Source organism: Vespa crabro, chromosome 8, assembly GCF_910589235.1.
Source record: "Vespa crabro chromosome 8, iyVesCrab1.2, whole genome shotgun sequence".
Lineage (NCBI taxonomy): Eukaryota > Metazoa > Arthropoda > Insecta > Hymenoptera > Vespidae > Vespa > Vespa crabro.
The window spans coordinates 9255245-9279616 of NC_060962.1; the positions used below are offsets into that span (position 1 = coordinate 9255245).

The 24372-nt window shown below is 36.3% G+C and overlaps 3 protein-coding genes across 9 annotated transcripts in view; 1 reads left to right on the forward strand and 2 right to left on the reverse strand.

Moving 5' to 3' along the window:
* Window positions 1-41: 41 nt before the first annotated feature.
* Window positions 42-1057, reverse strand: LOC124425978 (vacuolar protein-sorting-associated protein 25). The gene is made up of 4 exons (XM_046967146.1): window positions 916-1057; window positions 606-751; window positions 278-496; window positions 42-203 (listed from the first exon to the last, which is right to left on the reverse strand). The coding sequence occupies exons 1-4, from the start codon at window positions 963-965 to the stop codon at window positions 91-93; spliced, it is 528 nt and encodes a 175-aa protein (XP_046823102.1). The 5' UTR covers window positions 966-1057; the 3' UTR covers window positions 42-90.
* Window positions 1058-1528: 471 nt separating this feature from the next.
* On the forward strand, window positions 1529-3239 carry LOC124425977 (NEDD8-conjugating enzyme UBE2F-like). Of its 4 annotated transcripts, none has more exons than XM_046967142.1 (5): window positions 1529-1670; window positions 2051-2166; window positions 2241-2402; window positions 2496-2657; window positions 2745-3239. In XM_046967142.1, exons 2-5 carry the CDS (start codon window positions 2059-2061, stop codon window positions 2859-2861), a joined length of 549 nt encoding a protein of 182 aa, XP_046823098.1. In that variant the 5' UTR covers window positions 1529-1670; window positions 2051-2058; the 3' UTR covers window positions 2862-3239. The 4 variants fall into 4 exon arrangements, with proteins under 4 accessions (XP_046823098.1, XP_046823101.1, XP_046823100.1 ...); XM_046967145.1 differs by having other exon boundaries at window positions 2777-3239; XM_046967144.1 differs by having other exon boundaries at window positions 2496-2661; window positions 2745-2883.
* A 115-nt stretch (window positions 3240-3354) lies between these two features.
* Window positions 3355-24372, reverse strand: part of LOC124425969 (obscurin) — a 29730-nt gene continuing 8712 nt past the window's right edge. The window contains exons 6-37 of one of the 4 annotated variants that reach the window (XM_046967111.1): window positions 23988-24069; window positions 23815-23910; window positions 21540-21632; window positions 20555-20719; window positions 20340-20477; window positions 19467-20265; window positions 19136-19387; window positions 18852-18887; window positions 17684-17929; window positions 17451-17592; window positions 16950-17347; window positions 15956-16860; window positions 15295-15874; window positions 14331-14441; window positions 13888-13992; window positions 13010-13723; window positions 11856-12258; window positions 11591-11774; window positions 11201-11501; window positions 10544-11119; window positions 10049-10473; window positions 9172-9935; window positions 8804-9102; window positions 7793-8712; window positions 7276-7718; window positions 7030-7168; window positions 6475-6944; window positions 6138-6368; window positions 5908-6052; window positions 5328-5831; window positions 4096-5240; window positions 3355-4020 (exon numbers count right to left, since the gene is read on the reverse strand). In XM_046967111.1, coding sequence (XP_046823067.1) covers window positions 3774-4020; window positions 4096-5240; window positions 5328-5831; window positions 5908-6052; window positions 6138-6368; window positions 6475-6944; window positions 7030-7168; window positions 7276-7718; window positions 7793-8712; window positions 8804-9102; window positions 9172-9935; window positions 10049-10473; window positions 10544-11119; window positions 11201-11501; window positions 11591-11774; window positions 11856-12258; window positions 13010-13723; window positions 13888-13992; window positions 14331-14441; window positions 15295-15874; window positions 15956-16860; window positions 16950-17347; window positions 17451-17592; window positions 17684-17929; window positions 18852-18887; window positions 19136-19387; window positions 19467-20265; window positions 20340-20477; window positions 20555-20719; window positions 21540-21632; window positions 23815-23910; window positions 23988-24069 — 12058 coding nt within the window. In that variant the 3' untranslated portion in view covers window positions 3355-3773. The remainder of the gene's footprint in view (window positions 4021-4095; window positions 5241-5327; window positions 5832-5907; window positions 6053-6137; window positions 6369-6474; window positions 6945-7029; window positions 7169-7275; window positions 7719-7792; window positions 8713-8803; window positions 9103-9171; window positions 9936-10048; window positions 10474-10543; window positions 11120-11200; window positions 11502-11590; window positions 11775-11855; window positions 12259-13009; window positions 13724-13887; window positions 13993-14330; window positions 14442-15294; window positions 15875-15955; window positions 16861-16949; window positions 17348-17450; window positions 17593-17683; window positions 17930-18851; window positions 18888-19135; window positions 19388-19466; window positions 20266-20339; window positions 20478-20554; window positions 20720-21539; window positions 21633-23814; window positions 23911-23987; window positions 24070-24372) is intronic. The other 3 variants (XM_046967112.1, XM_046967113.1, XM_046967114.1) reach the window with 3 other exon arrangements.

The window sequence follows — 24372 nt, forward strand, 5'->3', positions numbered from 1 at the left end:
ATGATAATTAAGCACTTCTCATTATTAGAAAAATAGTTGGATAACATTGAATCTTTTTATATGTTTATTTTTTGGATAATAAATATGCGATCAAAAAAATTTAACTCCCTGATTATCATCAAACATGATCAATTCGGCCTTTTTAGCATACTCAAGAGTTCTAAGAGATCTTATCAATACTTCCATATCAAGTTTATAAAATTCTAAAAAAAAAAAAAAAAAAGTATTGAAGGAGGATAATCAATATATTATCATAAATATCACTTACAGCTCATACCTTGATCAACTATGTCTTCTCCTTGCGTTAATTCGTAGAAAGTACATACAGATCCGACATGTCCAGTTTCTTGTACCCAGTTATATATTATATCACCCCATTCTTCTAATGTGTGCCAATAAACTAACCATCTTTGTTTTGTCTTATCTAATGGCATAGCATTTCCTGTTTTGCTTAATTCTTCTAATATTATAAGTACTACTTCTGATGGTAGTTTTCCTATTATTAAGTAGTAAATATTTGTAAATAGATAAGAAAAATAATGGTGTTCTGTGATACATAAAATATATCAATCTTAATTTTTCAGATATAATTTTATTAAGGATACGGTTGATTGCACTGTTATTAAAAAGAGGACTTGAATGAACTTCTCGTATATCTACAATTGCCTGTTTTGTGATCCGATAATATTCTAATACTAAACTCTTCCATGCTGCCAATTGTTTAGCTTTTGTATCTGCATGTGGTTGGAGACTGTTCGAATAGATGACATTTTTTTAATTTACATTTTATTCTTCCGATTATTTAATTGTACTAATGTCAATTTTTGATTATATATTACAAATTATTAAATACTGTTTGGATATGAATAAGACACAAGGACAAATAATTTGAAGATAAAATTTTTAAAGACTTACGTAAAAAATGGAGGAAAACTATATTGCCACGGCCATTCGATTTCTGCCATAATTTAATAGTTATTGTATAAATATGAATTGAACCGATCAATTTCGTATCGATTATTTTCACGAAATAATATATACCTCAAAACCACTTAACGTTTTTAACAGATTTGTTTACTATGTTAGGTTAAGATCATATATAATGAGTCTCAAATAAAAAAAAAAAAATATTTGATCGAGAATTAATATATATATATAAAAGTTTTTTAATTTACAGATATTTATACATATGAACGTCTTTGATTGACAACTTCTTTGTTCTATCTAACAGTTGACAATTTTATTTGTAATGTATATATTTCATAAGTTTGTCAGCCTTCGTAAATATCTTCCCTAGAGTAATCGTGTTAATGTAGTTGCAAGTATGAACATTATTAACGCAGCATAAATGGCGATCGACTGTAGTTCTAACGAAATCGAAAATTCCATTAATCGAATTTGAATTAAAAGTAGAAATTATGAATGCTTAATTTATTTTCTTTTCTGTCCACAATTACAATTATATTCCCAAATTGTTCAATCTCTGTTTTCAAACAGTACCACCATCTGCAGTAGAGGAGTCATAACTTAGAATTTACTGCAATATTTTCCGTTTTTGTTCGGCTAGATTATGATGGGTGAAATGGGGTTTCTGCGAATATACGTTTCCTAAAAAGCACTATATAAGTTTCACGGCAGAATTAGAACTTTACAAGATACAGTCGTTAAAAGTACGTTTCTTACGAATTCAATAACTGCACGATAATTCTAACCTCAAAGTATTTTAGCTTCTACACCAATTTTATATAAAACGAATATTTTCATAATAAATAACTTTTCCCTTATAATCGTAACGATATTATTACAATAAGCAGATAATCACGAAGTAAGTTTTTTGATATCAATACGTTTTGGATAAATTTTTTTGTAAGAAACAAATGGCATTTTATAATTATTAATGTTTTATGATTATATAAATATTTATTTACCTTTTATCGGTGTAGAGTAATATTAAAAAATGTTTAACGTTATAATAGTTTCGTCAAGTAAGAAATTAATCTCTATAGATTAAATTGTACAAATAAATGAATTTATGTATTTTAACGCACAGGAGAAACCATGATTACATTGAGAGGAAAATTGAAAAAAGATGCTGAGATTACAAATTCTAAAAATAGAGATTATAATAAAAGGGCATCTGTTCGCGATAAGCTGCTGATAAAAGAGGTATGATGAAATATTTCTTATATTTCTCTATATCATTAATAAGTATTATATATTTGTTTTTATACATTATTTAGGTACAAGAAATGGAACAAACGCTTCCAGTTACCTGTCAAGTAACGTTTAATGATCCTCATAGGTTATATGAATTTACGCTTTCGATTATACCCGATGAGGGATATTGGGTTGGTGGACGCTTTTTCTTCGACATTTATATATCAGAAGATTATAATATGGCTGTAAATATGAATTTTAGATTTTTCTTCAAATGTAAATGTAATTTATATTTTATGTACTGCTAATTGATTGAATGCAATTCCATATGATTACAGCCACCAAAGGTAAAGTGTTTAACAAAATTATGGCATCCTAACATAAGCGAGGATGGTGATGTGTGTCTATCAATATTAAGACAAAATAGTATAGATGGGATGGGATGGGCGCCAACCCGTAAACTAAAAGATGTTGTATGGGGTTTAAATTCACTCTTTACTGTAAGTAAGTTCCTTGTTTACGCAAATAATTTCAAGATATATATGTATATATATATATGTATAATATTTTCCTCGTTTGCATATTAGGATCTTTTAAATTTTGATGATCCTTTAAATAGAGATGCAGCTGAATTGTTTATTAAAGATAAAGAATCTTTTCGTACTAAGGTAAAGTATTACGTTATGCAGTATGCAAAAAGATGATTTCAAATTGAAATTCTTAATGCAACAGTGTAATTATGCACTCACCGAATTAGAACCATGATTTTTGCAAAAAAAAAAAAGAAAAAAAAAAAACACCCAAAAAGGAATTAAAACTTGGCGTTTTCAAAGAAAATTGAACATTATATTTTGATATTTTCTTACTAGTCTTCTTATCTTAGAACAAGTGTAATTTTATTTTTATTTCTTTTAAACATCCAAAACATTCAACTTGTTGCTATTGTCGAAAGTACAAGAAGGATGCATCAAAGATATGTCACATGTACGATAGATCTTTCTCATCACAGATTATCTATGAGAACACAATTTGTAAATAAATTCAATATTTAATAAAAAATCTACATCTTTTTAAACGAGTAATTATTTCGAGTATTACTATACTTAATTTATTTCGTTATTATTTTATTTCCTTAAAAGACATGATTGTTGCAAAAGACGTAATTTTCCATAAACGCATGTGAAGAGAATGCAGTGGTTGCGTTTATTATTTCATATTTATTTATTATATTATGTAACGATTTTTGTACAATTTGAAAGGATATGAATCATGTCAACTAATTCGTTGGTACATTCGTAGTTGCAATACCATTGTGTCCATTGTAACCATTTAAATTGATCGGAATACTGAATAGTCGAAATTTCATGATTTTCTTTAATGAAATTCATGTTCGAATTGATGATATAATATTCGATATAATTAATTATACGTTGTAACAAATAAATAATAACAAAAAAGAAAACAAGGAACGGGATATTTTTGTATGATATTCTTTTAATCCATTCCCTATTGCTCATCCTTGCTCTCTTAACGACTGACTAGATGCTTTTCTGATACTTTACAGTCATACGGAGAAAATTAATTGGAAAAATCGTATCTTAAGAATAATTTTATCGTTAGACCGTTGTAAGCAATTCTTCTTGTATGCTCGTTGATCTTATAAGTTTTTGAGTGGAACCTAAAAGGCTTTCGCTTGCAAGGCTTTGGCTTTCCGATGCCAATTTCTCTTTTTCTTCGTGATATTCGGTGTTATATTCTTTTAATCTGTTACCTAAAAAGACAGACCTTTCGCGCTTTTTGATCATAAATTCCGATGGTAATAACCATCTGTGTTCGTGGCATTCCTCAGCCATCGGCCTTTTACTGGAATAAATGAAGGAGGGAGGTGTGAATTTTTATAACAAAAATAATACAAATTACATTTGTGAGAATACTTACTTCGGTGCACGTTTGAAGACCAACATGAGGAAGCGCGTAGCCTCTTGGCTAATTTCTTTGTAAAGATATTCGAATCTGTACCTAACAAATAAAATATTTTGTCTCGTTTCGGTGGCATCATCGCCACGGAACGGCGATACTCCGGATAATAAAACGTATGCAAGAACACCGACCATCCAAATGTCTGTTTGCGGATATGCAGGTTCTTCATTGTATACTTCTGGTGCTCTATATTCACGGTGACCTGCCTTTGGTACCATCGTGCCGAGTTTACTAACTTTCTGTGCAGTGCCCATGTCTACTAATTTGACTTGAACTGTCCTAACGGAGGCCATAACCACATTGTCCGGTTGAATATCTAAATGGCAATATCCTCGCCAGTGAAGATATTGTAACGCGTCTAATATTTGCGTTATAGCCATGGCCACACAATTCTCAGTATACTCGTGTCGACTAGAGAAATACGTGAGAATGTCGGCACCCTGAAGCTTCTCCAAAATGAATACAGCTAACGATGACCCGGGTGCTTTATATGCTGCCTCTAAAAGAGCTATTCTCTCATGCCTGAGAGAACGTAGAGCTTCGAATTCTCTATTTACTTGCTTTTCAATTTCTGGCCTAAGATCCAAAATCTTAGCGACTATTACGCGATCCGAGGACTTGTCGATTCCCTTGACCACAGCAGAGAATTGACCACGGCTTAATTCAGAAATGAAACTGTATTTGTTTGTTAATGTTTCAGTCGACCATTCGATCGGCTGTTCCTCGACAGAATAATTTATATGAGGCTTATCCTCCTCTAGTACGATCTCTTGTCCAGACTCTGTTAATTCCTGAAGATGTCTCATAGCACTGGTTATCTGTATCTGAGGTATACCAGGTGGTCTTGTTTTGATTACTTTCGATGGAATACCCTTTTCGCTCCATCCAATACGATTTCGCGCTGCTAAACGGAAAATGTAAGAAACGTCTTGCTTGAGATCTCGGACTAGATAAAATTCGTGATCTATATTAAAACCAATGTCTATCCACGTGATAGAATCGGCTTCTTTATATTGAAGATTATAGCATAATACGGCAGAATTGCCATCGTATTTCGGTTGTTTCCAACGTAAAAGTACTTGAGTATCCGATATTTCGGTAGCCTGTAAATCGAACGATCCTTATTATTATTTTCAATAACGGAATTAAATGATAAGTATTTATCTGAAAGATAGATTAGTGTAGTGTACCTCTGGCGAATCAGGACCACAGGGAACCGTAGCTATTAACATTCTAGTTCTGGCTACTGTCTGTCCAAGGGAGTTCCTTGCCACCACCTTATATATCCCGGCATCGTGTTCCTTTGCGGGAGTGAAACTGAGAATCGATCTGCCATCTTCGTCTTCCGTGATCTTTATTCTTTTAGTCTCTTGAACGACAATGTCATTTTTGTACCACTGTATTAGCGGTTTTGGATCACCTACTGCAAGGCACATCAATTGCGCTACCTTTCCTTCCTCGATCGGTCGTATTTGCGGTTTCTCACGGAAGAATGGTAGATTTCCTTCCTTTTTCGATTCTATCATGGCTTCAGCCTCAACATAACTATCGAGACGAGTGCCTAATTCGTGTTTCAATCGTCTCAACGTAAATGTATCGGGTGATCCATATTTATTTATCCTGGCCCTTCGTTCGTCGTCGATTTCTTCGTCCATGATGTCGGTAAAACGACGGCGTTCGCGTATTATTGGTGTCTGCAGAAAAAAAGAAGATAAATAAATATCTCTCTTAATGAGAATTTATTGATTTAGAAAGGTTCTTCTTAATTGCCTTCCAATCGTAGCCATTTTCTTCAGTGATCGTACGGGAATATCCTGGACTGCGATTACAGGCGACTTTCATGTATTCACGTAATCGTACTGGGAAGTCAGTATCTCGAAGCTGTAGAAGATAAGTATCTGGACCGTACTGATAGCTGTAAATATTCAATGTTGTTAGTTTTATTATAGATAAGAATGGATTAATTAATAAATATATGTTACTATAGGCTTCATACTCACTGACTCTCGCTCTTAATCAGTCCAATTTCTGTGTCGATTGGTTCTCTCGAAGGTACCTGATTTTCCCAAGTTCTAGGGACAGGTTTTCCTATCGGACTGTACCGTTCGACACTTGGCTCAGGCGTATATTTATGACCCGGAGGATAAACCATCTTCGACGGGTGTTCAAACGCACTACTGAGTTTGCGTCTGCGGTACCACGTACGGCAGGAAGCGTTGCTATACCAATCTCTGTCAATGATTTATAAGCAAGTTATAGAACGTTACGAAGCAAATAAATAACACATATATATATATATATATATATATATATATATGTACACATCAAGGATATTACCTGTAAAGTTCGTAATAGGTCTTCAAATATTCAGATGGTATTTTATATAAATCTAATGGTGATTTGTCTGCGTATTCCAACCAAGGATGCTTAAGAGCGGCCTTAATATTCATTCGTTTATCAACATTGTAGACCAACAAACTACGAATAAAGTCTTTGGCTTCGTTAGAAATATTTTTCCAGCGGTCGTCAAAGTCCCAAGCTCCTTGTCTGATCTTCGTTAATGTTTCTCTGTCGTTGACACCTCTGAATGGTGAAATTCCAGATAAAAGGATGTACGTTATGATACCGACAGACCACATATCCGCGGCATAATCGACACCTTCGTTGTTTGTGACTTCTGGAGCAACATATTCCGGCATACCGTAGGATAATAACATCAATTTCGTTTGTGTTATTCTTCGAGTTAAACCGAAATCACTGATCTTTAGATCATCGCCACCTGTGTGAGAGATCAGAAGATCTCCAAGCTATCGAAGGAAATTAATATTTAGAACGATGATATTTCAAAAAAACAAATAAATATAATAAACAATTGATCGACGAGAAACTTACTGTTAGACCAAGATGTGCATAGTGATTATCGTGCATATATTCAAGGCCATAGAGTAATTGTCGTATATATCCGGAAATTTCTGCCTCAGTATAATGCGGTTGTTTAGTTAGAACATCTGCTAATTCCCCACCGGCAGCTCTATATTTCGCTCGTTAAGGATTTCAAAAGATGTATAAAAATCTGATTATCCTATCGAAGGAAGAGCGACGTATTTTATAAAAGCCAATTATATTTTAAAAGGATACAGTTCAATGATCAAAGTGACCGATTTGTCGGTCTCGTAAGCATCTTGCAGGCGTAATAATTTTCGATGATTGAGATGATTCATGGCTTCTAACTCGTTATACATAAACGGTTTCAGCTCTCCACGTCCGTGCATAACTTTAGCAGCATAATTTCTTCCAGTAGATCTCTCTACGGCGTGATACGTAATACCTTGAGTACCACGACCCAATTCGTCACCCAAATCATAGACGTCATTGTAGGGTTTATCGGTACGCAATTTAATTTCAGTCTTTCTCTTATACGTTCTGTAGACATAATCGTATTCATTTTCTTCTATGTGTATCATGACCGAATGCGATATCGATCCGGCTATGTTTCTCGCGCTAATCGAATATAATCCCTCGTCCTTGACGATCGCTTCGTTAATTGTTAAAATAGATGTATCCGGTTCGACGAAATGTATCTGAAAGAATAACATTTCAATGGTATGTCTCGCAGTTTACAATTGGAAAATGTATGTAAAAAATGATAATCAACCTGAACCCTCGAAGTGCTAGTAATCGGTTTCCAATCTTTGTACCATTTGATTTCAGGAAATGGAATACCCGTAACACGTGCCGTCAATTGACCAGATTTTCGTACCATCACAATAATTTCTTCGGGTCTTATAATAAACGTTGGATATTCTGCGATTTGTAAGAAAACACGCTGACGTGCCTCTCCATGTTCATTGGTGGCAACGGCCTCGTATATGCCTGCGTCTCTCTCAAGCATTCTGTTGATGAACAGAGTTGCCTGCCCGTTTCTTGTATAGCTTTGATCGTATCGACCGCCAGACTCGATCAATTCTTTATTGAAATAATAGGTCATTTTTGGCTTTGGATAGCCATACACGAACCAGAAGAGACTGCAATTGTGATTCTTTACGCCATACTGAACATCGTATTCTTGACGAAGGAATTTAGGTGCTTGAGCATATTCATCGTAGGGCGGTCTCTCGATATCGAAGTCTTTGGGGAAATAAGGACTGGTCTCTGGGCGAAAATCAATACCAGGTGGCAAATAAGGGAAGAATTTGGGTGGATCGGGTTCTAATTTCGCTCGGTAGGTTTGTGCAAATGGTGAAGGATCGCTGATGCCATATTTATTCTCTACTCGTATACGGAACTTGTAGTCACGGAAAGGTTCTAAATTGCGAATGTCGCAGACACAACTGCGTAATCCGGATCGAGCGGTGAACCAATCACCGTCCGGTAGTTCGCACATTTCTACGAGATATGTCACCGGTGCGCGTGGTCCTAACGGGATGGAAGGCTTCCAAGAAAGTGTCAAATGTCGATCCATCATACGACTAATGATTGGTCTATCTGCTAGGGGCCATGGTATTCCTGTCTTTTGATATTTATCAAATTCCATATACTGTGATACTAACGGTCTCTTTGTACGTGGCTCGAGAGCTATAAAAAACAAAAAAATATTATCAAAAATAATTATTTAAAAGTACATTATACGTAATTTATATATCGAATAGTTTAATTCTTTACTTACAGTCAAAGATCATTTCAGCGGTACATACGTCTTTTCCATGAGGATTTTGTATTTTTAATAGATATGTACCTCCGTCCATTTCATCGACATTGGCTATCGTCAAACGAAGTAAACTACCTTCTTGATCTATTCTTATACGATCAGTTTGCCACAATTTGTCACCATTACGAAACCATTCGAATTCCGGTTCAGGGATACCAGTGATGCAAGCTGTGAACTTTGCTTGCATTCCTTTGTAAACTTCACAATCGCCGATCCTCTTCAAGAATGCCGGTGGTTCTATCTTTTGCATTTTTTCACTATAAATTAAATTACACAAGTTATCTTCTGATGTTAATATTAAAAGGATGTAAATTGCACTAACTTACATCTTATCAATGATTGCCAATTTTGCCGAACATTCAGCTTCGCCAGCTCTGTTAACTGCTTTGCATTTGTAAATTCCACTATCATCGTACGTACAATCCTTAATGTACAAGCAACAGGCATCAGTGTCTCTTTTGATCTTGTATTTGTCATTATCTTTAAGTATTGGTTGATCCTTGAAATACCATGTAACATCTGGCTTTGGTATACCGCTAATTTTAGCTGGGAATTTAGCATCAAAGTTAGGAAGTTGTTGAAGATCCGTGAAATTTTGTATAAAGCTTGGCGCTTGGAAGATCTTTCTGATGTTGGCATTTGCGTTAGTTGTATCTTCGCCGAGTGGATTTGTCAGACAACAAGTATAAACTCCTTGATCATTGACATCGGATGGATTGATCTCTAAAGTTACCTTTTTTCCATCACACGTCATCATCACTCGTTGAGATGGTTCTAACGGTTGTCCGTCTTTCGTCCACGTAATATCTGGTATTGGATTGCCATTGAAAGAGGCACTTAATAATAGTGGTTGGCCTTCCTCGACCGAAATATCTCGTAACAAAGTTAAGAATGCAGGCTTCTCTTGTGGAATGTCCTCTCTCAATTTGCCAACTATATCGAGTTTCGCTTTGCAAGATGCCGTTCCTTCGGTATTTCCAGCTACAACTTGATATTCTCCTGCATCTTCAAGAGTTGCTTTGTCGATGATTAATGCGTGAGTACCATCCGGCTGACTAACGATATTCAAGTGCTTTCCATCCGGCACAATCTGCACGAATTTAGATCATTTCAAATAATACTTAATTGCGTATTATATATGAATGCATATATATATATATATATATATATATATATATATTTTTTTTTTTTTAATTTACATACCTCTTCGCCATTGTGCAGCCACTGGAGTTCGGGCGTTGGTTTACCAATTACTTTCACTTCCAGTTTCGCCGGCAAGTTTTCGACCACGGAAAGTGGTTGAAGACTTCCAACGAAATCTGGCCTCTTTTCTTTTTCCTCTACCTCAACCTTAGCTTCTCCGGTAATGTCTCCGAGTTTATTAGATACGACCACGGAGTAAGTACCTGTATCTTCTGGTCGCACTTTATCGATTATTAGACCAATAAGACCATTTGGCTCGTTTATGAAATTAAATTCTTTTGTTGATCTCAGCGGTATACCGTCCTTGAACCATTGAACGTGAGGATTCGGAAATGCAACGACTTGAGCTTGTAACTTGAGAGGCTGTCCCACGATAGCTTTTACATCTTCCAAAGGCTTTGTAAATGTTGGACTTCTTGTGGCAGCTATAACATATATTCAACATTAAATTATATAATTGAAATGTTAATAGGATAAACTTAGTGAATTTCTTACGCGTGACAGCAACTGCGCAAAGTGCACTTTGTTCTCCCATTGCATTAGAAGCAACCAATTTGTAAGCTCCAGAATCCGCGGGTATTACATTCTCAATTGTCAGTTTCGTAGTACCATCCGGATAATTTTCGATCTGAATATGATCGTTAGGTGTGAGTAATTCACCATCTTTAAACCAAGACATCAAAGGTATCGGGCTACCGTCCGCTTTGGCCTTGAGTTCGAATGGTTCTCCTTCATCCATATTTAGACACTTTGGTAAAGTTACGTGACTGGGCGCTTCGAAAACCATACTTAATTCGCAACTAGTTTGTATAGTTCCTGCGATGCTGCTAGCTATGCAACTTATTATTCCTATGTCATCGGCCGAAAACGTTTTAATGTACAGAGTGCTGTCGATGAGACCCTCGACGTGAGTTATCACTTCGTGGCGTGCATCTTGCATTATTGGTACATCGTTCAATAGCCAAGAGATCTTTGGTTTTGGTATACCGGATACTCGAACTTTCAATTCAATATCTTGGCGATCACCTATGGAAACTTGAGATAGCTCCTTCAAAAAGAGCGGTGATTCAACTAAAAAGAAAAATTAATATATATATTTCATATAATATTATACTTAACAAAACTATCCTCGTCAGTTTTCAAACAACTTACGGTGAGCAGTTAGTAAAGCTTGTGCGCTCGATTCGCCCAAATAATTTTTTGCGTAAACCGTATATGTTCCACCATGTTCTACATTAACATTTTTAATGAGAAGTTTGTACTTGTTATTCCTTCTATCTTCTTCCGTATCAAATTCATTGCCTATTGTCAATTCTTCGTTGTCCTTTGACCACGTTATCTCAGGCTTTGGATTTCCTTTGATTATTGCCTCCCATACGGCTGGTTCGTCAACTGGTGCAGTGAGATCTTTAAATTCTTCGATATTCGGTTGCAATAGAAGATTCAAAAGGGCCTGATAAAAGTCAAATTAATGATAATCCTAAGAATGCGATATGAGCATGGCTTGAGAGGAAGACGTTAAGGACAAAATTTCTTGCTTACGCTGCTTTCAGCTTGACCCCATTTATTTTCCAGCTTGAGTGTATAATCTCCGGTATCGTCTTTTCCACACTTAGGTATATTCAATGTAATAGTACTTTCGGTCAATTTATCCGACACAAGCTTATTGTCCATCTTCCATTTGATTCTTGAATCATCATTAGAAATTTCCAATCCATTGTAAAACCTTCGAAAAATAAAAAAGATTCAATGAAATAAATGTGACATACGTATGTCTAATTATAATCTAATAATTAACTGAGCTTACCAAATTATTTCGGGAACGGGATCAGCCGTAAATATAGCTTTGAACTCTCCATTTGTACCATCCGCAATGTCAACGTCGCTAAGGGGTTCTATGAATCGCGGTTTTCGTAGATCATTGACCGTGCCTACCTCCAATTGTCCTTGTACAATATCTTCACCAAGTTTATTTGTAAAGATACACTCGTAAAGACCGGCATCTTGGAGCGTGGCTTTGCTTAATTCGAGCTCATACTTGTCTCCTGCATTGGTGATACGTATACGTTCTCCAGTTCTGAGAATCTTGCCGTCCTTGAACCATTTTGCATCAGGTCTTGGCAAACCGGTGGTAGTGACCTCGAAGGTGGTGTTTTGCGTTTCAAAGATCATCCGATTCTTTAACGACGATTCTATTATATGGGGTGGTGCTAAATGAGAAAAGAAAATGTTAGCATCCTAGCGATCTTGATATTTTATACGTGTGTGAGAATCGCGGCGTATTAACAGTTCTACGAAACGTTTGCTTTCATCGTGCACAATCGTGAAGAGGGTCTTTTAAAATAAAAGTGGCGATTCGATTTTTTATAAATTAACCTAAACTAGTTCACGCCACTTTTATTTTTTCTGACCTTAATAAAGATATAATAAGTGTTAGAGAGCGCTGTTGAAAGTGTTGATCGTCGTCGACAACGTAAATACGTCCGTCCAGTTAAATTCGATATTCCTAACTTACCTCGATTAATAAGGCGTGCAGTAACTTTGGTGCTGATGGCTCGATTGCGTGCTTTTTCACATTGACATGCTATAGCTCAATAAGATTCTATGGATTCTCATGAATGGGCTCAATCAAATTGATAGCATGGTTATTGATTCTGATTTGATTTTTTCTTATGCTCAATCGATGAGAAAGAGAATCCATTGAATTTTTTAAGGCATTATTGCGTCTAAAGCAAAATGGGTAGATGGAAGACATAATTAGGTACACGAAACGTGGGTAAAAGAGTGCAAGTGAGGGAAGGGAGAGAGAGATAGCGGAAAATGTGCATGCGATATCGATTCACCAAAGTCTGTAATGGCTCGAAGATAAATCGCCGATTACAGTGACTTCCGAATCTGAATTGAAGAATAAATTTTATTATAGTTCCTACGTTGAAAGATGTCCAAGTATTTCGATCGTACCTGATTCCACACCTTGTTCCTTATCGAGAATTTCGTTAAGAACGGTACGCTGTCGTTTAACGCGATCTAGAAGAGCCTCGAGTTCTTCGTCGACCTCTTCTTCACCCACTAGAACTCCCTTTTGTAAGTTTTCTTTCGAGATCGTATTTCTTTCTGCTTTATACGATTCTACGGACTCTGCTTTCTCTAATTTCGAATTCTGCCTGATCAATCCGCTATCCTCTTTTTGTGATTGGCTCAAAGTCATTTCGCTAGCTTTTGTGGAAAATGACTCTTCCTCGATTATCGTCTCGTTCAATCTGGACGGTCTGAGAGGCTTGACCTCGTCCAAGACATTTTTCTCGATTGTACGGCCGTCGACATTCTTGAATTCTTCGGAAGAGCCGTTTGTTAATTTAAGATCGTCCGTTAGTTCGGCATATCGGACGTCGTCCATGCTAACATCCCTGGAGATGGCTTTCAAAGTAGATTCGTCGTCCGATACCGAAATTATCGATACGCCACGATTCACTTGCAGTCTCGACCGGCTATTGTCGCTGGTCTCCGAGAATTCCTCGATGAAGACACCGTTCTGTGCCTTCTGCGGTCCGTTCTCATCTTGCACCGTGTAACTGTAAGATCCTATTTCCTCGACCGTCGGTCCTTCCGAGCTTAACTCCTGAAACTCGACCTTCGTCGCGGTCATCTTGCTGATCGTGTGTCTCTCGTCCGGACCTGTGAACGGTCTGTCTTGTCACAATACCTTCTACTACGATTACACCGAGAAAGAAAAGCTCTCTAACGAATCTATTGTTTATCGTTCGATTCTATTTCAAACTCCGTGGGTTACTCAAGCGACTAATTAACGATCACTTTAGCTTAGCGTAGAGCCATATTACCTGTCAGCGTTGACTGATGAGTCGTCGTTGATGCTACGGTGATGGTAACTTTGTCAGCTTCGTCTCGTACTACCTCAACCTTCTCTCTCTTCAACGCGAACCGACCTGAATTTATTACATATTTTTCGCTACAGACTAGTCTTTAATCTATTGATCAAAACCAGCCGGTTCTTTGATAATTCAATAGAATTTATACTTATGCGGTCATTTATATTAAAGACACGTTATCTTCGAAGCTGCCACTGCCGACTGTTCAGATGTTCACTATGTTAGACTAAATCGTCGACGATCAATGTTAGATGATGTTACGAAACATCGAAATACAAAGACTATCTAACGATGAATCGATAATATTGATTTTTTTCGGCAGAGAAGCAAAATTAGAAGAGTGATGCGAGTTTAGAATCGATGAGAAGTGAATCTCTACGATCTTGAAATATTACCTTCCGGGCCTGATTCTTCAGCTTGCTGTTTCTCCATTTCTATTTCCTCTATCTCAATCTTCTTTGACTTCGTTTCTTCCTCGATCGTTTCGGTGCTTCCTTCCGTTTTAGCTATGAAAGTTCACATACACATTGGACAAATCCATACGATAGGAGGATTTAGGATATAAAAGTGTGATAGACACGTATAACGAATGAAACATGAACACAAAGATTCTCAATACGTCATAACAGCTTTGGAAATGTATGTGTGTGAAATGTGTGTATGTGGCCGTATGTGTGTATGTGTGGATACACATACGAAACATGACTAGGCATGATCAAAAACGAAAAGAAGTCGTCAGTATCACTCAACGAGAAAGGAAAAAAATAACGAGGAGTGTTTGGAAAAAAAAAAAAAAGATAGAAATGTAAAAAGAAAAAGAAACATACGTCGTCTGGTTGACGTGACGTAGGGAAAATGAAAAAAAGAAAGAAGATATTTCTCATCTCGTTTAAAGAGATCGAAGAGTCTTTTGTAACGATGATCGTCTATAGATCTTCGAAATTTCACAGCTTCAGTGTTATTGTACAAATCGAAGAAAAAGTCCCGTAGATACATACTCTTTACTTACACATTTACTTACTTTACGTTGTCAAAGCATGACGATTTACCGGCAGGATTCTCAAAAGATAAAAAATTTTTATACGTGTGCGTGTTCGCGTGCGTATTTCGAATTTAACCTGTTGCGCTGCTACGCCGATAAAACTATTTTTTTTTTTTTTTCTTTTTTTCAAAACAGGTATACTAATAGTGTGATATATTCGAGTTAACTTTTTTAACGCATTATCGTGACGGCCGATTTCTAAAATCGAAAATAAGTTTGAAAGTTCGGGACAGAGCAGCGCTTCAGTATCTTGTAGTATTGTGTGTGTATGTTTTTTTTTTTAAACAGCGCTGAAATAACAAACTGAAGGATCTTACTGAGAACGATGACTTTGCTCTTGCTAAGGACCATTCCAAGTTCGTTTTCTGCCCGAACTTCGTACGCGCCACCATCCGAGCCTTTGACTAAAGTTACCGTCAGATCGTAACTTTCCTTTCTTTGCTTATCCCTAGTGATTTTAATTCTTGCATCAGCCGATACCTCCTGTCCGTCCTTGTACCATTTTATTTCGGGTTCAGGTGTGCCAGATATTTCAACTGTTAATTTTAATGTATCGCCTTCTTTGATCCTTTGATCGGTCAATTTCTTCAGAAGTTTTGGCCTTGTCTTCACGACAAAGTCGGCATGGCATTTATTCTCGCCATATTCGTTCTCAACTTTGCAAGTGTAACTACCCGTCATTTCGGCTTTCACGTCCTTCATGACGAGCTTGTAACGATCACCTTCTTCGATGCGAGTGTACTCTGTACGCTTTTCTGTGATTTCTACATCATCGATGAACCACTGAACGCTTGGTTTTGGATAACCATCGACTTCAACCGCTAATTCGACATTAGCGTCACCTTCGTTGACCGAAACGTCGATCAGTTTCGTTTTGAACCTTGGTACACCGCTTACCTATAATTTTCTTATAATAATATCTTGTACCATTGATATAATTAACAGGATGGAATGATTTGATCTTAACTCGTAACATACCTGGACTCTGGTTTGATCCAAAATAGTACCATGCGCGTTAATCACCTCGGTCTTATATACTGCAGCATCGGTGCCGACTGTACCGGTAATTTTTAACATATAATTGTTCCCTTCTCGAACGATCTTGATACGCTCATCCTCGACGACAATTTGTTCATCCTTGTACCACTTCACTGTAGCCTCTGGATCTGCGTCTACTTCGATTAGCAGAGTCAAAGTGTCGCCTTCGTCAATTACCGGGATACTACCTAGTCTCTTCCTAATTTTTGGTGGGCTCTTTACGGTAAGATTCCATATCTCTGTTGTTTGATTGATCTCGTTTCGAGCAACGATCGAGTAAGATCCAGCATCTTCTATACGAACACTTTTGATCACGAGTTTGTATATATCACTTCCTTCTTTTTCTATTTTGATACGTTCGCTTTCTTGAATCAATTGTCCATCCTTATACCACTTTATTTCTGGTGTTGGAGTACCTTCTACCTGAACGGTCATCGTCAAACTTTCTTCCACGACTGTTGTAGCGTTCGATTGTTTCTTGATCACTTTTGGAGCGGACTTTACGATAAGCTCGATTTCTGTAGTGTCCTCTCCGAGCTCGTTCTTTGCTCTTATCGTATAGACACCAGCGTCTTTTGTCGTTACATGCTTTATTACCAACGATAGAGATTCTTCGTCTTCCCAAAGATATTTTATTCTTCCACCAGCAACGATTTCCTTCCCGTCTTTGGTCCATGTGATATCCGGCTTAGGATAACCCTTCACTTGCAAGTCCAACATTGCAGAACCTCCCGCGCTTACTTCTGATTGTTTTGATTCCGATTCGAGTTTAGGTTTCTCTGGATCCCTCAGTAATTGATTAACAGCGCCTTGTACAGTCAACTCTGCGCTACAACTTATATTACCTGAAGTGATTAAATTTAATATGAATGTTAGAGTAACCTTTATAATATAAATATAATGTATTTTGTATAAATCCGAAATTATAGATTACCTGTGCTCGTTTGAGCAACACAAGTGTATAAGCCAGCATCTTCAGGCTTCACATGTTGGAACACCAAAGCGAGAGTGTCCTCGTTATCTTTGAAAAGTACTTTGAACCTTTCTTCAGGATCAAAAGGTTGACCATCGCGGAGCCAAGTGAATTGAGGCTCTTCACCCGGTTCCAAAAGACCTTCCGGTAATCCAGGAAACATCGGTTTATCTTCTGTCACGGTTACCGTAGCCTCGCAAGTTGCTTCACCGTAACGATTCATCGCTGTGCAGGTGTATTTACCAGCGTCGACTTTTTGTACATCCGGTATTACCATTTCGTAAAATCCTTTATCCGCTTTTTCCGTTATTATTGTTACACGTGCGTTTCTCGAATCGATTAGTGCACCATCTTTATAGCTTTAAAAGGAAAAAATAAAAGAATAATTTTTATATAATAAAAATTGATTTATAGTAGTATTATATAATAAAAATAATAAAATGTACATTATTTTCAACTTACAATTTAAGTTCAGGATTTGGATTTCCTTTCACTTTGATCATGAAACGTAAATAAGTGTTTTCCAATAATTCAGTATCCTTTAGACGTACTAAGAAAATTGGAGAGTTTGCTTCCGCTCGTGCTTTCTTTTCCTCCGGAGTTACTGTACAATATTTCCATATATTTCATTATTAATCAATATCTTTTATAAAAAATAATACTGTTTAAATTATAAAGTAAGTTGACCAACTTACGTTCTTGGACAACCAACTGTGCTGTACAAGTTGCTTGGCCATCCCCGTTCATAGCACGGGCAATATAAATTCCGGAATCTGATTCGTGAACATTTTGTATTTGAAGTTTGAAGCTTTTATCGTCAGACGTTTGAATCACACGATCCGCTAATTTATCGTGCAATGGCTTGTTGTCCTTAAGCCATTGTATCTTCGTTGTCTCGTCGGCCGACACCAAGGTACATTCAAACGTAGCGACTTCTCCGGCTGGATAAAAAAAAAAAAAAAAAAAAAAAAAACAAACAGTTTTACAAACTAAATATAACTCGTAGCAATAATCGATGGAACATTTTTTGATGATGTGATAAGCAAAGTATAGCAATTAGAAGTTTTAACGATATTTTAAGGATCACGATATTTGCAGTCTCGTAATGCTTTTTCTATTTCTCTTGTCTTATATAATAAAGATACTAAAGACAGATCGTTTTGTTTGTGATTTTACATTCACTACACTGAAGAGATTTTTATAAGCATAAGATACGTAAAGTACACTAATACGTGTATTTGATGGTTTTAGTAGTTTTATCAGCTTTTACAACACCAAAAAAATACGTAATAAAAAATTCTACACATATTTCTAAGAGTACAGGACGACAAAAAAGTAAACTCAAGAATACTAGAAAAATAAAAAAAACTTTGTTGCTTACTAATGTAAAAACGTGTACCTATAAAATGCATAAAATTCTACTAATAATGGGATGTAAAAAGAGATAAAGAGACTATTTATAAAGCAATAATGGTTAAGTCTATGAGTATGCTTATTCTAATAAATAAATATTACGCGAAACGTTACATATAAACTTGGAAAGTAACTCGATAAAGATCGATAATAGTTTGATAGAGTATGATGTAAATGAAGTATATGTTGTGACGTGATAGTAATAGAGCTGTGTAAAGTATAAACTTTAGATTATAAAGTTGTACATCTAGGATAAGCAACGAAGCGATTTCAACCTGCAACAACGTGTGTTCGTGTCTAAAAGCATTTTAAATAGCTGGCTATAAGAAAAAAGATAGAGAAAAGTAGAGTGATCACAACGTTGTAATAAAATACGAAAAATAATAGAGTAAAAATGCATAGAATAGTAGAGCATGATGAGAATAGTAGTCAAATCTCATGTCACTTTACCTATGGCGTGTATCAAAGCCTTTTTTGCTCGACTCGCTAGAACAATAAAAATGTATCTTGTGACACGTTGTCGAATATGAAACGATAATGTTGTTTCATGTTATCTAATTCATACCACTTGTACTTGTACCTCTCGTTCGTATAAAAATCTATAACTAGAAAATTGTGTGATACACATCGTGTGATTCTTGTCTTTTCTTTCACGAATAAATATGTACATGATATATCCGATTATTCGTTTAATTCGAACGACTGGCACAATAAACACGAACAAAATTACTTACGTTCAACGTTACATCCTGCGATCGTTTTGAGGAAGATAGGTTTTCCAGTTTCAGTTGTACCTAATGAAATTTTCGCTTTACTATCAGCAGCAGATTCTAAACCTCCACTGGTGGCTGTTTTGTACGAGCTCGAGGTTTCATTGATTTTCTCGCTACCAAGAACGGACGAGGAGATCATTGCGGCACTAGTCGATGAGGATGATTCGACGTACGAAGTGGCACCAGTACGACTGCTTGATACCGATGAATACTCTATTGATGATATATAATAATAACTTCATATACGTGTTAACAATTGTAATTATTAATTTTCGTTGATTATCGTTCTTACCCTCTACGACCTTCGTCGAGGCGCTGAAGCGACTCGAGGAATATCGACGAGACATGTTCCCTTCTACAGCTTTGGTTGCGGTTATTGGATTCGGTGGTTCTGGATTTGATGGATTGTCCTTCTGGGGACTAGGATTCGATGGATTGTCCTTCTGGGGACCAAGATTCGATGGATTGGCCTTTTGTGGATCAGGATTCGATGGATTGTCCTTCTGGGGATTGGGATTCGATGGATTGTCCTTCTGGGGATCGGGATTCGATGGATTGTCCTTCTGGGAATCAGGATTCGATGGATTGCCTTTTTGTGGATCAGGATTCGATGGATTGTCCTTTTGTGGACTGGGATTCGATGGATTTTCTGGATTAGAAGGATTAGATTTTTGGGGATTTGGATTTGACGGATTTGTCGTTTGAAGTGGTCCTGGATTTTCTTTTGTTGCTTCTGGCTTTGTTGGCCCTGAATTCCCTTTTACTGCTTCTGATTTTGGTGCTCCTGGATTGTCTTTGATTGCTTCTGGCTTTGGCGGTTCAGGATTCCCTTTTATTGTTTCTGCTTTTGAAGAATCCTGAATTTGAATTTCCTCTTTTCCCTCTGGTACTTCTTCTAATTGTAAATCGTCTGCTGCGTGTTCCGCTAAAGCGACTAGATCGCTGGCATATTGCCGAATTTCTTTCAACCAATACGCTTTCACCGGATCCTTGTGTGCTATTAAAGTGATGGGATAGCCAGGAAGACTTGGATTGTGTAATTCAAAAGAACGTAAATTATCCGGATGATCCTTCAATTCTACCTCCGGCAACTAAAATTGTACATTATATAATATAAAAATAAATATACAAAATTAAAAATAAATAAGCTATTTGCATTACATACTCGAATAATATCCTTTAGGACGAAAACTGATCTGTCCTCTGAAATTCGTCTAACTTTACAGACGAGAATTCGAGCTTTAAAGAGAAATAGGTACCTTTCTTTACTTTTTCCGTCTTTGTCGATAACTGTATACCACTCCTATGAATATAATAAAAATTAATCCTATCGAAATTAACTTGTGAAGTGTAATAATTATCAAATGAAGATCTACTGACGTGTGTTAGCAATCTACCAAGTTTATGTATATTGCCTTTGTATCCTTCGATATTACTAATAAATTTATTATCGGTTGCTCTGTGAGGAATACCTAGCATCAACTCCAAAGCTTTTTGGAGATCGTCACAGTTTTCACCTAGTCGTGTCGAATACTTCACCAGTTCCTAGAAATATTAAGTATTCGTTAAATAGATACCCCAAAGCAATTTTAATTTAAAGGGGATACATAAGCTATCGACATGAATAGTTGTCATTTTCCACTATTTTTCCAACCTGATCGAGTCGCTAAAGAAAGGATAATCTGCCATGAAGATGACCTGTTTTTAGCTCGCTAAATTCGTACACTTTTCGCCCACTCGTTGTTCACATTACCAAGCATAAAATTTCCAGTCGTATTGCAATGATCTTTCGCAATATTTGTGTTTTGAATATGATAGATGAATGTTGGAAGTTAATAGCGAAGAGTATAAAATAATAAAGTGAAATAAATCGGTATATATATATACATATATATGTATATATATGTATATATATATATATATATATATATATATATATATATATGCACACATACACGAACACGCACACAGTATAGAAATATTAGAATTATATTAGAATTTCTAAAAAACTATAGATACTAATTATTTCACTGTGAGACGCATTTTCAAGGCAACGCAAGAAGTATTCTAGCGCCGTACTATTTTCGTCAGACGCAATAAAATTTAGACGTAAATATATATATAGGACATATATACGATTGGTATTCAGTCATGTTAAATCGTTTGTTACTATTTCAATAAAATACAAGACGTATATTGTGATAAGCGTATCATAGACAATATCTATTTGAAATTGCTTCATGATACATATTTATAATAAATAATCCTCATAGTTTAATAAAATTAATTAAAGATAAAGTATGTTTGCGCACTCGAAGCTATCAAAATATACTATTTGACACTTTTGCAAATCAATGAAAATTACCTTGAGTAGAAGCTGGTAGTCGTTTATGCGTTGTATCGGAAGCTTTAAGTGCTCTGATACGCTCTTGTCGTCACCGAGAGTCTGGCTCAGCTCCTACAAAATACGGTATAAGTTAAAAAAAGACCCAAGCGACTATTGAATTAAAATATTGTCCGACGAACTACTCGTTTGTATAATCGTCATTACTTTTCTCACTAATAAACGAACAATATAAATTATGGTAACACTGAAATATCATATAAAAAAGAACTCGCACACTGATTTCGTAGACTCGAGAAATGTCCTTGATAGGGATTGATCGGCCAAGTTAACGTATTAGATCCAACTGGTCTTGGGAAAAATTCGCAAAAATGTGAAAAATTCTTTATTCTGATCGAATCAACAAGATTATTCGGTGTTCACGTTCTTCACGGTAACTCGACACCGAAGTGACACGAATTCGGTGCGAACACGTGTATTTTTGGACATGATTGGATTGTCCACACATGAGAACTACGCGACTGTATTGACATACGAGGCGCCATTGTCAGATAGGGAACGTGTCTCTGATGTCTTTGCGAGAGAAGAAAATCTCGATCCTATGGATGAAAGGACACACCTTGGAAGTTTGGTCCTAGCCGGTGTTTCGATGTCGTTTCCGTGGTTGCTGGCAAACTGGACCATCGGATAAAACTTCGTTCCTTTCGACAGACAGTCAGTGGTTACCGAGAAAAAGCCCCCACGATAGCTAGTTGGGAGACCAATACGGCCACGGCTATACTTAGACGCCGGATGGATGTACGAACGCTTCGCGGAGTGACCACGCAGAAAAACGACAGGAAGATAGCATGCAAATCGTAGACGTTTTTACTCTTACCCTCTTCTCGCTTGTTCTCGCTTGTTTCTTTCAGTGAGATCATTTCAGTTTCTGTATTTATTCAGTATTTATATACGTGTGTATATATATATATATATATATATATATATACACACACGCGCGCATACATATATATATATATATAAATTAATAAAAGTTGTAAGATTTGAAAAGAATTTTCCAATGCCTTCTTACATAGATCAGACGTTTTAAGAATCTTTAGAAGAATCGAGAATTCGTAAATCTTTTGATCTAAGAATATTGGAAAGAGTCACTGAAAGAAAATGTGAAATACTATCGAAATAACGCAAGTCTAAAGACTATTGTTTTCTTGGCCTACGCGATTACGTAGCTGGGATAAAGAAAGTTCTTTAAAGTTTAGATCTGATGACTAGCCGACAGTTAGATCTAATGATGTCTTCAATAAACACGAATAGGTATGTTTTTCTCGTGTAGTTTGGATAAAGAGAAGTTTCGAAATATGACTCATCGACTCATCAGAATGTTTGTAAAATAATCGTGCGTCTTGATTAATCAATGGTCATTTATATTTCAAGATCAATGACAAAAAGAGTGATAAGCTTTACTTGAAATAGAAATCAGTCTATCTCTGTAGACGATGAAATTTTATAAGGTACCGATCGATAAACTCTCTTTCTTTCTTTCTTTCTTTTCGATCTACGTTCACCATCGGGCAACTATCGTGCGTTCGTAAGAGAGACGAAAGATGTTCGGCCTGTTAAGAATAAACTCAGCTATTTCGGGGACTGGACAGACGCCTGCTTGGCCCCCGCCCGTTATATAATTGCAACATTTTCTCCAATCCATACCGACTCGATTATAGAGCGTGGGATGAGCGACGAATATCGCGTCACCTGTTTCTTCCTCTTCTTCTTCTTTTTCTTCTATAGATTTTAAAGATGTTGTTAGAAGGATGGCATCGGTAAAGTATTTTCCTTAATGCTTTGGCAAATTTCAATGTGATGATTACTTCTAACAAAACTCACGTAATCAAGTATCTTTTGTATACAAGAAGCGAAAAAAAAAACAGACTCGTCATTGTTATTTTTTGATAAATCAAAGAAGTCTGTTTGTTTTTACATTTACATATATTATGTGAGAAACGGCGATAAGTATGAAGATCACTGACAGAGATCATTTGTAACTGTCGAGTTTGAGAATTGAACTCGGCGAGCTTCGATGTCACGGCGCAGATAACGCGTATAGTTTGTGCCAAATAGAAGGAAGTAGAAATCTGTTTTATCGTTTTCACAGAACTAGATTTTGGATCCGTACAGAAACCTGCATTATCATTTTGCTAAAAAAAATTGTACGATTCTTCTTCCACACGATGTCTCATTATTATAATGATGCTTAACGTTATGTTATTAATTTGTTTTTTAATCAATTTAGACTCACCTCAAAGTATTCTCGTACTTGATCGTTCATCTGAAGAAATTCCTGAGCAAGCGGTTCGTCCCGGCAATATGCAACATGTTTGTCGAAGTCACGTTCCTTGGATAAATAATAAAAAAATGGTTACAATCTTTTTCTTTGTATCTTCAATAAGATATTATCATAATGATACTCACCAGTCTCAAGAAAGTTTTTCCCAACATGCGTGGCTGATCCGCATAGTACTTAACACCCTCGATCAACACCCTGCCGAACGATCTAAGTAAGGCCGGAATTAATTTTCATGCCACAAAATCACTCCATGCCTACGTGCCTTTAATTTCGCTTCTCGCGAGACGTATACAGCATACTGTTATAAATTTTTTATAAAAAGGGTATAAGGGTGGGTCTGTGCGCGATGCAAGAAATGCCTTACAATTAGTCACGGGGGATATGGGCTGTGACAATACTCACAAAAGCAAACTGAAATCTTGTTCGTTTTATTCGTATTGTTAACACGAAAGTTTTGTTAATACCGAGATGTCGTCTTTATATCTCGGACAATTTTTAATTTTTCTTTTC

Bases quoted from the DNA above. Each gene is read 5' to 3' on its own strand.
- LOC124425977 (XM_046967142.1), top strand. From the start codon at position 2,059: ATGATTACATTGAGAGGAAAATTGAAAAAAGATGCTGAGATTACAAAT. The intron at 2,167-2,240 runs GTATGATGAAAT...TACATTATTTAG, and splicing joins ATAAGCTGCTGATAAAAGAG to GTACAAGAAATGGAACAAAC. The intron at 2,403-2,495 runs GTAAATATGAAT...ATATGATTACAG, and splicing joins CAGAAGATTATAATATGGCT to CCACCAAAGGTAAAGTGTTT.
- LOC124425978 (XM_046967146.1), bottom strand. From the start codon at position 965: ATGGCAGAAATCGAATGGCCGTGGCAATATAGTTTTCCTCCATTTTTT. The intron at 752-915 runs GTAAGTCTTTAA...CTATTCGAACAG, and splicing joins AGTTTTCCTCCATTTTTTAC to TCTCCAACCACATGCAGATA. The intron at 204-277 runs GTATGAGCTGTA...TTTTTTTTTTAG, and splicing joins AGAAGACATAGTTGATCAAG to AATTTTATAAACTTGATATG.